Source organism: Filicampus tigris, chromosome 15 (genome assembly GCF_054856515.1).
Source record: "Filicampus tigris isolate MCC_2025a chromosome 15, RoL_Ftig_1.0, whole genome shotgun sequence".
NCBI classification, from domain to species: domain Eukaryota; kingdom Metazoa; phylum Chordata; class Actinopteri; order Syngnathiformes; family Syngnathidae; genus Filicampus; species Filicampus tigris.
In genome coordinates this window covers 2,536,679-2,554,784 of record NC_141231.1, presented here as the reverse complement: position 1 = coordinate 2,554,784, position 18,106 = coordinate 2,536,679, and the positions used below count along the sequence as shown (strand labels likewise).

General features: G+C 40.7%; 2 protein-coding genes across 3 annotated transcripts; both read left to right on the top strand.

The window, feature by feature from the left end:
- The first annotated feature begins 1,548 nt into the window (after positions 1–1,548).
- On the top strand, positions 1,549–12,756 carry LOC147135135 (excitatory amino acid transporter 1-like). Of its 2 annotated transcripts, XM_086052943.1 has the most exons (11): positions 1,549–1,567; positions 1,686–1,828; positions 4,217–4,369; positions 4,470–4,607; positions 7,010–7,214; positions 7,306–7,348; positions 10,181–10,461; positions 10,541–10,774; positions 10,881–11,075; positions 11,151–11,285; positions 11,877–12,756. In XM_086052943.1, the coding sequence occupies exons 2-11, from the start codon at positions 1,687–1,689 to the stop codon at positions 12,085–12,087; spliced, it is 1,737 nt and encodes a 578-aa protein (XP_085909069.1). In that variant the 5' UTR covers positions 1,549–1,567; position 1,686; the 3' UTR covers positions 12,088–12,756. The 2 variants fall into 2 exon arrangements, with proteins under 2 accessions (XP_085909069.1, XP_085909070.1); XM_086052944.1 differs by lacking the exon at positions 1,549–1,567 and having other exon boundaries at positions 1,672–1,828.
- On the top strand, positions 12,398–16,958 carry LOC147135134 (sepiapterin reductase-like). The gene is made up of 4 exons (XM_086054265.1): positions 12,398–12,409; positions 13,753–13,951; positions 14,673–14,963; positions 16,798–16,958. The coding sequence occupies exons 1-4, from the start codon at positions 12,398–12,400 to the stop codon at positions 16,956–16,958; spliced, it is 663 nt and encodes a 220-aa protein (XP_085910391.1).
- The last annotated feature ends 1,148 nt before the right edge of the window (positions 16,959–18,106 follow it).

The window sequence follows — 18,106 nt, the reverse complement described above, 5'->3', positions numbered from 1 at the left end:
AATTTAGAATGTCGGTGCTAAGTTTCGATTCCTAGTTAGCCGCGCGGAAGAGATACAAACAAAGTACGACCGAATAAAAAAAAATTTGTGCGCGCATGGCGCGCAGCCTCAAGCTCCTGCCGCCTAAGATGCGTAGCAATAGCACATTAGCTTGCCCCCAGTCGCGCTCAGCTCCTCGGTTCGCTTCGTCCCGGCCGGCAAGCGTTGGCAGCGGCGACTCTGGGCCAATTCCCACAGATCTCCACAGCTGCGCGGCATCTGGGACACCGTGGTGGCAGCAGTCGCCCTTCACGGGGTCGGTCATCCTGCCGACGGCTCATTCGGCCGACGCCTAGACATAGAATGACGCGATGCGGCTCATGACCCAAAGTCAGAATCCAAATGCACATATCCAGCTAATTTTTAGCTTGTATCATACGTAGCTCCAGCATATACATAAATACTGTACATACAGATAAATCGTATGGTTACATACAGACTGCTTGGATTAAATAGACTTTCCTTGCTTGCCCTTAAAACGCAGCATTGTGTTTGTCATATATGAGTTAAGTTGTAAAATCCATCCATTTTTTACCATCTCAGGGGGTCGGCCATTTTATTACTTCTGTCGACTGAAAATGACATCACAAATGCGCTGAGGGCTCAAATAACGACCAATCATGGCTCAGTTTCAGAAAACAGGTCGTTACGTGAGCGCTGAGCAACTGTGATATCATTTTCAATTGAAAGACATGACATAATGGCCGCCCAACTAAAAACAGGTGGATTAACTCTTATTCCATCCATCCATCCATTATCGATACCGCTTATCCTCATAAGGGTCGCGGGCGTGCTGGAGCCTCTCCCAGCCGGCTTCGGGCAGTAGGCGGGGGACACCCTGAATTGGTTGCCAGCCAATCGCAGGGCACACATAGACAAACGTCCACACTCACAATCTCACCTAGGGGCAATTTATAGAGTTCAATCAACTTACCATGCATGTTTTTGGAATGTGGGAGGAAACTGGAGTACCCGGAGAAAACCCACGCAGGCACGGGGAGAACATGCAAACTCCACACAGGGAGGCCGGAATCTAACCCACGACCTCTGAACTGTGAGGCGGACGTGCTAACCAGTCGACCACCGTGCCGCCCATTAAAATACATATTTTTGAAAACCTAAATTAGATTTTCCCACAAATTTAAACATGAGCACCACTCACATTGTTGAGAGGTTACTGTAAGATTGTTAAATTGTTTTTGTTTCGATGAGAACCCAATTTTGAATATTTAAAATTTTAAAAAAGCAACACATCCCAATTTTAGGGGTATTCTTTTTCAGGGACTATTGTTCCGTATGGTGAGGTCATGAAGGCAGAAGCTCTATTTCTTTTTTATAGCTAATTGTGGCATGTCATATTCTCTGTGGAAATGACTTAAACTATAACATGTCCCCAGTGAGGCAATGTGTATCCTTTAAAACTGTATTCTATTCTCTATGGTAGAAACGGCTGCATCAAAGCAGCAAGCAGAGGGAATTCAACATAAAAGGAGGAAAAGACCGTAATGCAGGATGAGCTGACATAACTGTAAGTTTTGCCTGAAAATGTGTCACTGGGATAAGCGACCATTAGGAGGATCATTTTCTAATTTGTCTTCTTTGGTCTCCCGCCCTGTCCCTTTTGCTCTCTCTCCTCCCAATTATAGTATGAGTAGCAGAGCACCGTCTCTCCTCATAGTTTGTGTTCTGCAGCTCACCACGCTGTTCCTAAAAGAACCCAAACGACTTCTCTCAGCACACCTGCAGCGTAGCCCTCAGCTGAGAAGAACCAAACAGCAAATTTTCAGAGGTATGTGACTACTATCATATGACATATCCACTAAACTGACCGGCTTGCATGTTGCGAATTGAATTGGGTGCTTGTGAATCATTAGCATTCTGTGTGTGTGCATATTGTACACATATATATATATATATATATATATATATATATATATATATATATATATATATATATATATATATATCTCGCTGGTGTCCGGACAAAACCTCATAAGTCACATTATGATGAATTTCATACACACGTGGGTGTTACTTTTACACATCGTGTGTTTGTGTGTGCAGTGATGTGTGTGCGTGTGTGTGGGTGTGTGTGCGTGTGGGTGTAAAAACCTCTGTAAGGCAGGCATTATGGACAAGTAATAAATTGTACTATTTTGTTTTTGATTAATTTTTTATTGAGTTGGATGTTACTGAAAATACAGCGTTCATTCATAGGCTACCTACCCCTGTATTTTACGGACTATACGTCGCTCCAGAGTACAAGTCGCACAAGCCATAAAATGCATAATACAGAAGAAAAAAAAACATATATGTAGCACTGGAGTATAAGTCACCCCCCACACCCCTCCACCCCCTCTCGGAATCTAAGTTGTCTCTGTCGCGTAACGTAAATAAATGTGTCCATATAAATCAAATTAATAAAATTGTGCGCTTAGTACACATCATTTCCACCGAGCTACGATGGTAACATTTAGCTAACATCCACACATGTAGTATTACAAGAAAGTTACGGTAAGATAACTTTAAACCCACCAAAACGGTCGTAGATCGATTAAATAAACTTTTATTTATCGCAGACCATGTAGAATGTTTCCAAGTCTCCAAAAGTATTTTTGTATTCGGTCGTAATTATCTTTTGTTCGTCTCCTCCGCTGCATGCGTGTGTGTGTGTGTGTGTGTGTGTGTGTGTGTGGCTGGCTGATGATGCAATACCATTGCCAGGCACGGCGCCTTTTAAAGGAACAGTACACTATTTTGTATAGATGGATTGATAGACAGCCAAATTGTCTTTTTATCATACTATTTTAATTACTTATTTAACACAATATTAGATGTTAACCGTTGAAATTATTCATGCATTTTAATAGCTTTTAGGATTTATCTTTATGTTTCTTTATGTGGGTTACAATAACATGTGAAATGATATACACTACAGGTTATCCTGCCCGTTGTAAAGTCAATATGTAATGCGGGTTTATATGCAGCCTTAGAATGCCCTCCTGTGGTTATTTGGTGTATTGTTTGCTTACCTTGAAAAGGAAAGGGATACGATATGTGTTAATAATTTCACACATAAATTGCTCCAGAGTATAAGTCGCCCTGCCGGCCAAACTATGAAAAAAAAACGAGACTTATAGTCCGGAAAATACGCTAATTAATAATACAGTATGACAACATAGAGAATCCTTTCCCTTACATAATCATTATGCCTTCATGGCTTTATTTAATCAAAATTATTTTAAGTAGCCATAGCTGCAAGTGAACCGCTGAATGCTAGGCGTTTGTGTGTCTCCTCTTGGTTGGTACTTACAGTACATTACATGTCAGCCAGGGTGCCACCAGGGATTTAGGGCATCGTGAAAAAAATCTCACTTTGAGTTCCCCCACAATATTATTTTCTAAGGCCCCTTTCAGTCGTTGACCTTTCAAATCTTCATCACTTCCCACCTCCCACTTGCATAATTCTGCAAAAAAAATGATCAACATTAATTATACATTTTCCATGAAAAACAGGGTGTTCAAAAAAATCCCGCAAAAACATTTGAAAATATCAGGAAAAAAAAGAAAGAAAAAGAAATCACAGAATATGCAAATTTGTTAGTGCCGAACTGCAAATATGCATCCATTGTAGTTTTAGTTGGAATATCACCATTCACCACTAGATGGCAAACATGGTTTAGTTGTGCTTACACTGGGTCTCATACTGCACTTGTGTGCAGCTTGACAAGACCAAATATTTTGGGCGGGTTTGGAATGAGGACAAACATAATACCTCGATAATGACGATTTTGAGTGAGTTGATTTTTGTGGGGGAGTTCTTGCACAATGTCGGTTTCTTCTTCAGCAGTTTGTGCCATCCTTTAATGGTATTTTTTGTTTTGCAAGAGAGCTCTTTGCACTGGGAATTTTACTTTTGTTTTTTCTTCAAACCATTTTTTATACAATGTATTATGAAAATTGAAGTCTAATAAGAGCATGCATTTTGCACCTATGCACATATTTTGTCCATATGATTCTATGTGGCCATAAAGTAGCACTGATGAAAAATTGTGCTCCCCCCCTCCAGCAAGTTGCCCAACTCTGATCTACAATGTACCAATCAAATAAAAAATAAATAATCAATAAATGCGTGATCCAAAGCCACTTATCAACATCACTGACTGTAAATGTGTAGTTCACTGCAGCAGGATGCAGCGTTTCAGAGAAGGCATCCACATTCGCACCATGAAGGCCAAGAGGAAAGTGGAGGAGGTCTCCAAAGAAGACATCCAGACCTTCCTAAAAAAGAATGCCTTTGTTCTGTTCACGGTTGGTGCAGTCATTGTAGGTACGTATGCCTCATCAAACTAAATAGAAAGGTAAAGCTAATGCATTTAATCAGTCATATGATAGAGACTCTCTGTCCTACATCTTCATTGTATTTATAGGAATTATTCTGGGATTTGCATTGCGTCCCTACAAGATGTCCTATCGAGAGGTGAAGTACTTCTCTTTTCCTGGAGAACTATTGATGAGAATGCTGCAGATGCTTGTTCTCCCCTTACTGGTCTCCAGTCTAATAACAGGTAAAAATCACAGTTGTGGTCATACATCTGGATAACAGAAAAACGAACCATAATTTGGCCCATTTTGAATGATTATGTGGCATTTGTAGATCTGTGAAAAGGGCTATGGCTGAATGTGTCAGACTGAGTGCCCAGAAATTTTGCTTTTTACGGACATTAATCCTTTTCAACTCCTTAGAGTAGAGTTCTATAGAGAAAAGTTTGTCAGAAAACTGAGATCAATCATCACCAAAATGTATGTGGACATCTGTACTTATGCCCACTTCAACCTATGAATTTATTAGAATGATCTCCAAAATATTTTGGATTTTATGGACATTAATCATTTTCTTCATTAAGCCTTCCTTTGATGTCCATAAAATCTACATTTTAGGGGCGATCGTTCTAATATTTGCAGTTGGCATAAGTAGAGATGTGCACAAAAATGTTGGTGATGATTGGTCACGCTTTTCCGACATTTAGTGATGTTAAGCTTTTTTCTGAATAGTGAGTGCTTAGAGGGCGAAGGCGCTATTTTGGTGGACTGGCGCCCGTGTGCGTGGCGTAAAAACGGGCGTAACTTCATTTTCGTGCCAGCGCAAATCTATTGTGGTGTCTTTGGGCCCGTGTTGCGCCTGTCTGGGCGTGCCTGGCCAAAAATTACGCCATGCAGTATATATCGTGTTAGACCATATAATTTAGGGGAGCTATCGCAAGGAAACTGTGCTACACTGCACACCGTGTCTTGGGTTCTGTGCCTTGCTGCAGGGCACTTTAGCAGCAGTCAGGAACCTGACGAGCATCTCTCTATCAAGTTATTGCAATTTTTTTGTGTCTGCCATCGGGATGACTCTTGACTCTCCAGTACCAAGTCTTGACAGAATGAGTTATTAAGGCCACATGGAGACTTCTTCAGCTTAGATTCTGTATTTCCTCAAATAGAGGCCAGGGCCATTTACTTGATTGTAGGGCATACTAGGGGTGAGGGGGTCAGGGGAGGTTTGCAGGGAGGATATCAAATATTTCCAGATATTCTTGTGTAAGACAATAGGAAGAGATGTGTAGGTCTGTTAGTTTACAGTGGAATTGTTACTTCCTTGCAGAGCTGGGCACTTGACCCTTTTTTGCCCGTCCGGCCACGACCCTCCACCCTTGACTTGGGTACCCTTGCGGCCGCGAACCCCCGGCCATATTCATAAACATTGTCGGCCCTCGCCCCGTTCCGACCCCCCCCCCCCCCAAAAAAAACGTGCATGATGCCCCCGCGGGAGAGATGCTAACGGATGAGTTTTATTTAAAGACAATTAGCTGTCTAACTTACTATTCAAACCCGCTGTGGACACGCTCGGACACACTGACTGAGGCTTGGCAGAGGTCATTCTTTCAGGATATACGTTATGGTGTTACATATGCTGATGAAATACCAGTGCAGTTGTTCAGGGAATGTACAAACAAGCTGACTTGTGTTTTATCAGACATTTTTTACAACTTGCTGGACCAAGTCATAGTGCCATCCTATTTTAAGAGCGCCACCACCATGCCGGTGCAAAAATACCCCTCAAATAATGTCCCCGAATGATTGCTGGCCTGTCACACTTCAATTGTGATGAAATGTTTTGAGGATCTAGCGAAGAAGCACATCATCTCTAATCTCCTTCCTAAGATCTCCACATGAGCCTTTCACACCTGGAGGAGAAGAATGCCCATGTATGGATGTTGTCCCTGAACTTCATACACATACTTCGTGCGTAAAAGATGAGGAAAGCCCACTTGGCCCCGCCCATCCCCACTACATTCGACAGAAGCATCATAGAGACCAAGTGCACATCTGTGGCGTGGAGGCTGCAGGAATATTGTGAAGAGAGTCGTGAGGATAGCAGAAAAGATCATTGGGACTTCTCCGCCCTCCATCCAGGACATGGCACAGAAGCGTTGAATTTCAGCAGTGACTCCTCACATCCTCAGTATTGTCTGTTCTCCCCACTGGCCTCTGGAAAGAGGCTCCACAGCATTTGGTGCACGACTACCGGGTTCCAAAATAGTTTTGTCCTCCAGGCCATCAACTGCTAACTTGCAAATAAGGACATTACAGTTTTTAACTCTACCAAATTGCACCAGTGTTGTATTTTGTTGTCGTTTGTATTTTTCTAATCTGACTTGGCACTGATTCTAAAATGCGTCTGAGGTTAGATTACAACGAGCGTATTACTGTTCAATGGCAGATTCCAAAAGTTGTCTTTTTTGCTTGCACGCATCAAAGTCGTGAACTTGTATGTTAAGTAGATTACCCTGGAGAGTTTAAATCTTTGACAGCCTTTCTGTGTGGTATTGATACATTCTCCCAATGTTTATATGGGTTATGAGGTGCTTTCATGTCCAGATACTTAAATACTCTATTGTTTTTCCATCCTTGTGTGCATTAGGAATGGCGGCATTGGACAGCAAAGCCTCAGGGAAAATGGGCATGAGAGCTGTGATTTACTACATGACCACTACTTTTATTGCAGTCTTCATTGGGATCCTCATTGTCCTGATCATCCACCCAGGAAAAGGATCTAAGGATGAGTTTGGAAAGCAACAGATGATAGAGCAAGTCAGTCCTGCAGATGCCTTTCTGGATTTGATCAGGTAGCTCGCGGTTAAGTAAGAAAGTAGACTATCAAACGTACATGAAACATTATTACTTAGTTCAACTATCTCTAACTGACTACATTTTCAGAAATATGTTTCCGCCAAACTTGGTCCAAGCCTGCACACAACAGGTGAGCCATAGAATTAATAATGACACATTGAAGAAAGCTGTCTTCATTCAGTATGCTCGTGTGTATTAAAATCCTTTTGTTAGCCGACAATATTTTGCATTTGCTGGCGTGTACCCACCAAAAGAATTCTGTTTCACGTTATATCACATATTGGAATCGTCGCTTTGAACAAATCAGACCTCAACAAAATTATAAAACTTGCAGCTATTTTGTGACAGCTGAATTATCTCCATCCATCCATCCATTATCTGTACCGCTTCTCCTCACAAGGGTCGCGGGGCGTGCTGGAGCCTATCCCAGCTGTCTTCGGGCAGTAGGCGGGGGACACCCTGAATTGGTTGCCAGCCAATCGCAGGGCACACAGAGACAAACATCCGCACTCACAATCACACCTAGGGCCAATTTAGAGTATCCAATCAACTTACCATGCATGTTTTTGGAATGTGGGAGGAAACCGGAGTGCCCGGAGAAAACCCACGCAGGCACGGGGAGAACATGCAAACTCCACACAGGGAGGCCGGAGCCGGGATCGAACCCACGACCTCTGAACTGTGAGGCGGACGTGCTAACCAGTCGACCACCGTGCCGCCCTGAATTATCTCTCAGGACCAAAATATTGATTGAATACTTCTATGTTAGCATATTTTTTTCCAGAATATGTTCTATGCAGGTCCACTAGTCTAAACATGGGATTCTGATTAATATTGCGTTTGTGGAATATGAGAAATCCACCTGTTTTTAGCTAGCGCAAGTGGCGGCCATTTTGTCACTTCTGTGATAACGACCAATCACGGCTCAGCTTCAGAAAACAGGTGAGCCGTGATTGGTCGTTATCTGAGCCCTAAGCAACTTTGATGTCATCTTCAGTCGACAGAAGTGACAAAATGGCCGCACCCTGAGCTAGTAAACGGATGGATTTTGCTGCTTAATTTATATTCCACAAATGCAATATTAATCAAAATGCCGTATTTCAACTTGCCTGCATAGAACATATTGTTTAAAAAAATATGTTTGGATTGATTTCGTCTTTTAGCAACTACACATGGTCAGGAAAGCAATGATTTGGAAATTGTGTAGCATCATTGCCTGAAGATCATAGCATAGACGTCATCCTTTGTCATTTGTCCATTGTCAAAGAAGGATTGCCTTCTGCCTTCCAATTGCCTTGTATATTGATACAATGATGAATTGTAAACTGAGGAAATGCTAAAATGTTACAGCACATACGTAGCTTTGGGATTTCATTTAATTTTGGGATATTAATCACAAATTCCACACAGTTTCAGATCATCAAACCAATTTCACCATCTCACAAAGACAACCCAAGTAAATATAAACTTCAGTTTCAAAATTATGATTTTATTAGTAAAAGAAAAAAAATACAAACCTAATAAATAGTTGTACCATCTTTGGCAGTAATAAATTAAATGAAGCATTTGCAATAACTGATGGTGAGTCTTTCGCTTCACTGAAGAGGAATTTTAGTGGAAACTCGTCATCACAGAATTGTTTCAACTCAGTCATATTAGAAGGTTTTTATGAACTTCCTGCTTATACCACAGTATCTCAATTGGATATAGGTGCAGAATTTGACTTGACCTCTCCAAAACCCTCATTGAGATTCGGACTTGCATGTATGTTTCGAGTCATCCTGCTGCATAACCCGACGCTTCAGCTTGAGGGAAAGAAGTGATGGGCACATTTTTGAATGCAGAAATTTCTGGTGGACAGCAGAATTCTTTGTTTCATTAATCTCAGCATGGCGTCCAGGTCCTGAAGGAGCCTCGTATCATCAAACTGTCACAGCCATGTTTGACTGTTGACTGGGATGATGTTCTGTTTTATCAAAAGCTGTATTATTTTTCTGCCAAATATAAGTACCGCACATCTTCCAAAATTTCAACAAATTTAGTCTTGTGAATCCACAGATTATTTCTTAACATTTGGAATCCATCAAGATGTTTTTTGGAGAATGCGAGGCAAACCTTTTATGTTCTTTATTTTGGTCAATAGTGGTTTTTGATGTGTGTGCCGTAAGCACTGTCTGTGACCAGTAAGGCCTGCGGTTCTTTAGATGCCCTCTCTGAGTTCTTTTGTGACCCCCTGGGTGAGTCATCACTGCACTCTTGAAGTCATTTTGTGGGGCTGACTACTCCTGGTAAGGTTTACCTCTGTTCCCAGTTTTCTCCACTTGTGGATAATGGCTCCGACTGTGGTTCGTCAGAGTCCCACAGCCTTGGGAATGGCTTTGAATGAAATCTTTTCGCAAACTGATAAAGTTCAGTGACTTTATTTCTCCTTTGTTCTTGACTTTCTTTGGATTGTGGTACGACGCGTTCTTTTTGAAATCTTGTAGCCTACTTCATCTTATGCGGCAGGTATTATTTAAGAAATGTCTTGATTCTACAAATCTGCAGGTAATCAGGCCTTGGTGTGACCAATTAGATTTAACTCAACTTTCGAAAATGGCAGGTAATACCAGTTAACTCATACAGTACTTACTTTTTCACATAGGTCCCGATAGGTTTGGATCTTTTTCACATGAAATGGTCATTATGAAACTGAATTATGATTTTACTTGGGTTGTCTTTGTGAGACAATAAAATTAGCTTGATGATCCAAAGCATTTTAGTGTGATACTGATCAGAAATCAGTAAGGGGGAAAATACTTTTTCAAAGCACTGTATGTCAATGCAAGTTGAGTCTGTTAGAAAATGGTTGGATAGATGGGTTAATGGATGGATTTAATCATGACAGTGTAATGCGTGCAAAAGTACTGACTGCGGTCGGCTTGCCTTCCTAACCAAGGTCCTTTATCATCTCTTCGTCCAGTTCAAAACCAAATATGGAAAACGAGTCATTCATGTGACCATGACAGTGAACGACACCTTCTTTAATACAACCAACGGCACCCAGGAAGTCATGGAGATCACCCGAGAGGAAGTGATACCAGTGCCTGGTCAGGTGAACGGAGTGAATGCACTAGGGTTGGTGGTCTTCTCTATGTGCTTCGGGCTGATAATTGGCAACATGAAGGAGCAAGGCCAACTCCTGAGGGATTTCTTTGACAGCCTCAACGAAGCAATCATGCAGCTGGTCGCTATCATCATGTGGTAGGACTTGCATTTACACTTCCTGTTCAATTTGCCTTTCAACCACATTTGTCTTAACTTGACCTCCTTCTGCTGTCAGGTATGCTCCCATTGGTATCCTGTTCCTCATTGCAGGAAAAATAGTGGAGATGGATGACCTTACACAAATGGGTGGCCAGTTGGGCATGTATACCATCACAGTTATCATTGGTCTAATGATCCATGCCATTCTTATTCTTCCCACCCTGTATTTTGTCATCACTCGGCAGAACCCTTTCATTTTCATTGCTGGGCTTCTGCAAGCTCTCATAACTGCGTTGGGCACCTCTTCCAGGTGAGGCCTGAATCTAACAATCAATTCATTTTAATGATCTCTAATATTCCTAACTAAGGTCTGCTTTGCTGCCATCGCGCCTCATTTGCGTGCTGTCATCTCGCAGCTCAGCCACCCTGCCTGTCACATTCAAATGTCTGGAGGAGAACAACAAAATAGACAAGCGAATTACTCGCTTCGTGTTACCCGTGGGTGCCACCATCAACATGGATGGCACCGCTCTCTATGAAGCTCTGGCGGCCATTTTTATTGCCCAAGTCAACAACATGGAGATGAACTTTGGTCAGATCATTACCATTAGGTAAGAATGAGTAAAGGAGGACCTGAGTAAAGAATAATAAATATATACGAATTAATTGTCTCCTCTTTAATCAAGTATTACAGCAACTGCAGCGAGTATCGGAGCTGCTGGGATCCCACAAGCAGGCCTGGTCACTATGGTGATTGTATTGACCTCTGTTGGACTTCCTACTGATGACATCACTCTGATCATTGCAGTTGATTGGTTCCTGTGAGTATGCTGCGCATTCAAAAATGTAATCATGTGACAGTGAAGAGCAGAGACTGCATTCACATGCGGACATGAATCATCTTTGTCACTTTCAAGGCCAAAAGTATCCCCATCTCTACTACCACCTAGTGACACACTTTTCCATTCTCCCTGAAGTCCTGCTCTATATCTTTCCCTTTGTGTTGAATATTTTCTGGAGTGAGTTTTAACATAGAAACATAATTAGGTTTCCCAAATTAATAATTCCAATTAGAAGACCCTTCTCAGAAATTGCTCGTTAACTGGGGCAATGTGGAAAATCCCTGTCTCCTCAACTAGGATGATCCAAATATGAACATCTATCCTTTTTATAGAGGATTGTAGGACATAATAGTACAGAACATTATTTACATTGTTAGGAAACAACAGAGGGCAGTATTTGTTTGTAAATCAGACTTAAAACTGGTTAATGGGTAACAATGGTTAAACCACATTACCAGAACAGAAATTCAATATTCGCATTGTTTTATTTAGATATTTAAAAATATATAATGTAGATGAATCAGTGTTGTCAACAGCGACGTTCAACACCCTCTTTCTTTTTTGTGACAGCGACCGCCTGCGTACCACCACCAACGTTTTGGGGGATTCAATCGGAGCCGGAATCATAGAGTTCCTCTCTCGGCACGAGCTTCGCAGCAAGGATGTGGAGATGGGAAACTCTGTGCTGGAGGAGAAAGAGAGGAAGAAACCTTACAAGCTCATTTCACAGGATAGTGATTTGGAAAATGACAAACGTGGTCACAATGAATCAAGCATGTAGTTCTTCCTAAGTATCTGCTCCAGCTTTTGAACATGTGCAACTGATGCTGTTTTGTTTTCAGAGGTGTTGCTTTGATTTCACACTACCATTGGTTTTTATCTTGTTCAACCAGTGATGAATTTAATACATTCCTCTTCCATTGAAAATAACCAAGACTGTTTGCTTTAATTACATACCTAGGATTAGTGGTTTTTTTTGTTTTTTTTTAATTTATCACATGAATGACTGAATGCTCATTAATGTAATATCATAATATCTTCATGGAAGGATTGTGTGTGTGTGTGCGCATAGCTTTGTGTGCAATTCGACAATGGAAGTGAAAGTGAAGTGTTTTATTTTTAAAATAAAGCCAAAAACTCTCAAAAAAAGCAGGCTGCAGGCTATAACAGTGTCAGACCACACATTATAATGATCTTTTTTTCACCAATTAATATTATAGCTTAAAATACTGTTAAAAGTAACATCCTTAAAGGCTGCTATTGCCTACTATTACTATTTATAATTACTATATTAAAAATGCATGTATGGACATTGACATTTTTTATAATCAATATGAAATCTTTTAAGGTATGACACAGATAAACACTATATGGGAGGCAAACATTTTAAAGACTGTTAAATGGAAATTATTAAGATTTATCAGCAAAATAAAGTTATGTTTGCATTGTGTTCATTATGTGTCATGGTCCTTGTGTTTATATGGCCTCTCTGTCGGTACTCTAGATTTCTCACACTGCATGTAAGGTCAATTGAATATTCTAAATTGCCCATTGGCCTGAATGTGAGCATGAATGATTGTCATTTCTCTCTCTGTGAGTACTGTAATGTGATTGGCTGGTCATCAGTGCATGGTGTACACCGCCACTCACTATAATACAGCTGCGATAGGATAGGATAGGATAGCATAGCATAGGATAAGATCCAGCTTCCCCTTAGCAAAGAATCAGTGCTATTAATGATGTAGGTATGCACAAAGAATCAAGAACGCAATACTCAATAGACGGGTGATTCCTAATGCCATTAGCATCAGCATTCCTAATACCATTAGCATCAGCATTCCTAATGCCATTAGCATTAGGAATCACTCCAGTTCAATTAGTGTGCTGTGAGCAGCTAAAAATGAATGACCGTAGTTTGGACATCCTGAAAAGAATCGAAATTGAGAATCATTTGTAACTGGAATCAAACCGGAATCATTGAAATTCAAATGACGCCCTCCCCAACTCTATGTTATGTTTTGTTCTTGGTATTTATAATCCTGGCAGTGACTCCTACATTTCCAATAAATACTATGACATAATACTACATATTGGCATTTAGTACGTCCACTGGCAGCATGAATGCCATAAATTCAATTTCCAAATCCGTCTGTTTATTTTACTTATTTGCTAGCTTGTGCATTTAATATTAGCGTTACGCAACGGAGACAACTTGACATGCGTTAAGAGTCAGTCATAGATGGATATAACGGAGAGAATCCGGTCACTTTTCAAAATAAAATGTTTTTCGGCCTCTCATAATAAATAAACCGGAAGTACTATACTTTTTTTTCTTTCATTCTTTCATCTGTGCGGCCCGCCGCGGCCCGGTCCAAAGTGGCCCGTCGCCCATAGGTTGGGGAACCCTGGTATGCTAAGACCCACCCCGGCACAGGAATGAATTAAGTCCAGGTCGGTGTTCGTCCTGGTGGCCCGATCCGGTGACGACCTGCGGACTCTTCAGACAGAGCTGGTCGAGTCGGACCTGGAGGTTCGGTGCGTGGTGTTGGATCTGTCCCTCATGGAAGCACCGGAGATGGTCGTCCGGACCGCCAAAGAGGCGTTTTCACCCGACATAGAACATGTTATCCTTGTTAATAACGCTGGTAAGCTCATCGTTCTGCCTAAATTGGCACCAGCTGTTTGGCAGATGTTCATTTGGAACTGACGTCATACCTTATACAGTATGTAAAAAATGTTCAAGTTGTAAAACAGGTCTCAGATTTCACATATTTGCAAAACACCATTTTTAAGCATCGTTTAAAATAACGACTGATCATGATTATGAAAACCTAATTTGCTAAAGAAAAACGACGGCAGATTCAGAATCAGTGCAAAAAAAACCTTGAAGCAGATTTTTTTTTTTATGTAGTTCAAATCGGCCAGTGTTATTATAGCCTGCATATCAACGTAATGTTTACATACATTTTAATTGATACTGTCAGAGAGGCATTCATTTAACAATATTTTTACTCATATAGCAAAATAAACTATAAGGTCATTAAAAACATTTATTGCTTTGTTTATCCAGTTTATAATGGCAGTTATGTTTTTATTTATTCATCCATCCATCCATCCATTATCCAATCTGCTTATCCTCACAAGGGCCACAGGCGTGCTGGAGCCTATCCCAGGTGTCTTCTGGCAGTAGGCAGGGTACACCTTGAATTGGTTGCCAGCCAAGCGCAGAGCACACGGAATTTATAGAGTGTCCAATTAACAGTTTCCTGTTAATTGGACACGCTATAAATTGCAATTAGAGAGAATTGATGTTTTGTAATCATCTTTTTGCCAAGTTAAATATTTGGCCTCACTCTGTCTTCTCAGCCGCTCTCGGTGACGTGTCCCGTTCCTCCAAAAGCTTCACCAACATGGCCGAGGTGGACTCCTACCTATCTTTCAGCGTCAAATCTGCTTTGTGCCTCACTGCCAGCGTGCTGCAGGCCTTTCCAAAGCAGTCAGGTCTGCGCCGCAGCGTGATCAACATCTCCTCACTGTGCGCCTTGAAGCCATTCTGCTCCTGGGTGCTGTACTGCACTGGCAAGGCCGCCCGAGATATGATGTTCAAGGTTCTGGCAGAAGAGGAGCCAGACCTGCGTGTGCTCAACTATGCTCCAGGTGGGGGTTTGTTTACATTTATGTATATGTATATGTATTTAGTGGGGCTGAAAAGTTTTGAAAAATAATCCAATTGCGATTTATTTTTCAAAATTCCGACTGAGATCCAATATTATTTTTTTTCAAGGTTTCTTCTTGTGTATTTCTTTTAACAAACACATGGAATAAATTAATCTGTATTACAAGAAAACCCATCAGATTTATTAAACAAATATTTTTTTTATATATTTTTTTCATAATGTAGGTTTATAGGCAAATGAACCATAAATTGATATGAAAGACTGTTTATCTACTTCAATTACAGTTGTTAACTTACTAGACTTTGATTTGCAGTCTTGTAAAGGGGAAGGCAACGCCAAAATGCTCTTTACAATAATGTTTTCTATGCAGCTCCACTAGTCTAAACTTCATATTCTGATTAACATTACGTTTGTGGAATATGAGTTAAAGGGGAAGTCAACGCAAACATTTTTTTTCAAGAATATGTTTCATGCAAGGCCACTAGTTGAAACAGGGCATTCTGATAAATATTGCGTTTCTGGAATAAGTGTTTATCCACTCATTTTTAGGCATCTCTGGGGGCGGCCATTGTGTCTTCTGTCGACTGAAACTGACATCACAACTGCTCACAACGACTATCACGGGTCAGATTCAGAAAACAGGTCAACAGTGATTGGTCATTGTGAGCAGTTGTGATGTCATTTTCAGTCGACAGAAGACAAAATGGCCGCCCGCGGAGATGGCTAAAAATGAGTGCATTTTGCTGCTTAATTTTATATTCCACAAATACAAAATTAATCATAATGCTGTGTTTCAACTAGTGGGCCTGCTGGGAACACATTCTGGAAAAAAATATGTTTGGGTTGACTTCCGCTTTAAGCAGCAAAATCCATCCATTTTTAACCATCTCATGGGGCAGTCATCTTGTCACTTGCTGTTGACTGAAAATGAAAATAGGTGAACCGTGATTGGTTGTTACAAGACTTCTGAGCAACTGTGATATGATTTTCAGTTGACAGCAAGTGACAAAATGGCCGCGCCCTGATATGGCTAAAAATAGGTGGATTTTGCTGCTTAAAGGGAAATCAACCCAAATATATTTTTTTCAAGAATATGTTCTATGCAAGACCCACAAGATATTCTGAAAAAGAATGCGTTTGTGGAATAAGAGTTAATCCACTCGTTTTTAGCCATCTCCGGGGTCGGCCATTTTGTCACTTCTGTCGACTGAAAATGACATAACTGTTCAGGGCTCCCTCTTTAACTCATATTCCACAAATGGAGTGTTAATCAGAATGCTGAGTTTAGACTAGTGGGGGCGCATACAACATATTCTTGTGAAGAAAATAATGTTTGGGTTGTTGACTTCCTTTTTAAGCATTCACTACAACGACTTCACAAAATTCTGGTTGTGGCGTAAACATTAAGTTAGTAATTGATAAATCACTAAAATCAGGTGTATATAAATAAAGCCAAGCAACCAAAATGAAGCATTTTTTTCCAAATTGCAGCCTCTAAAATTTCAAAATTACATTTTTATAATGTATAACATTGCAATGTCGATTTAAATTCGATTCATTATTCAGCTCTAGTATTATATCATAATTTATAACTGTCATATACCGTGTATTTATAGAAAGTTAAGCACTGTGAAAAACATTTTTTGGGGGTTCCACTGTATTTAATGTAGCCAACTGAAGAAAAGTTCACTAAACACAGAAGCATATGCCATCGTCAATGTGCAGATATTCTGCATTTGGTACCTCACTCACAACAATGACAAGTTTGGCTTATTTTCTTAAATGTGTTTTCTCTCTTTTTTGCATTTAACCAGGTCAGTTGGACACAGACATGCAATTATTAGCCAGGACCAAAACGGGGGAGTTGAGCTTAAGGAAAGACTTTTCAGACATGTCTGATGAAGGCCAGCTGATGACGCTGCTGCTGGAAGACAAATACCAATCAGGAGATCACATTGACTTCTACGACGTGTAGATCCTACACATCCAGTCTTTCATCGAGTCGAGTGTAGACCTGACTTTTTGTATGTCTTGAAGATCAAATTAATGGTACACTAATTGTGGAGCTCTATTTTTAAACACTTTCATGAGGTTAATTTGAACAGAAAGAGTCTGCCAACAAGCTGACTATATTCCATGACCTTTGTCTTAACTCTTAATTTATCGAAATGGCATTGATTTTGTGGCCTTAAATCTGTCATGGTAATTGCACTTTAAAAGTAGAGACTACGCGGCAATTTGGTTGAATTTAAATACTGATTCAAAGGACATTGAGGACACCAGAGCTCTGAATTTTCCAAAGGCATTCATCCAGGAGTCCCACATGGAGTTGTCAACACCAGAGTATTCCTTTATTTTACTATTAATACTTTTGATAAGAGTTTTCCATGTGCAATTGGTTTTCCTGTCTATGTTATAGTACATCTATTCTTCCAATATTGTGCAAAGTCCTGCCTACTGTGGCAAATGCATATTAACTATCTTTGTAAATAGTAACATCTGTATTTATTTATTTTATTATTTTTACACGCAGTTCAGCTGTGTTGAATCCGTAACCGAATTTTCTGGATAAAACGATGTTAAAAACGTTAAAATCGGCACGTTCGATTTTTTTATTTTTGGTGTATCTAAGCCACTGTAGTTTCCTCTGCGTTTCCGCTTCCTCCCACGAGCATGCAGTCCAAAACAACGACAACATTCGCAGGCGATTCTGCTATTTGCTCAGGCAAGTGAGCGTTTAGTTAATAAATGGAACTGAACTGTCTTGGCTCCCTTCCTGTTCACCCTCTACACCTCGGACTTCAACTACAACACCCCTACCTGTCACCTGCAGAAGTTCTCTGACGACTCTGCGATTGTCGGCCTCATCACAGGCGGAGATGATCGGGAGTACAGAGAACTTACTCAGGGTTTTGTGGACTGGTGCCAGCAGAACCGCCTCCTGATCAATGCAGGGAAATCCAAAGAAATGGTGGTGGATTTCGGTAGGCGCCAGCACTCTTCACCTGCACCAGTGAACATCCGGGGAACAGATGTTGAGAGAGTCTCAACTTACAAGTACCTGGGTGTTCATCTGAACAATAAACTGGACTGGTGCGACAACACAGACGCCCTCTATAGGAA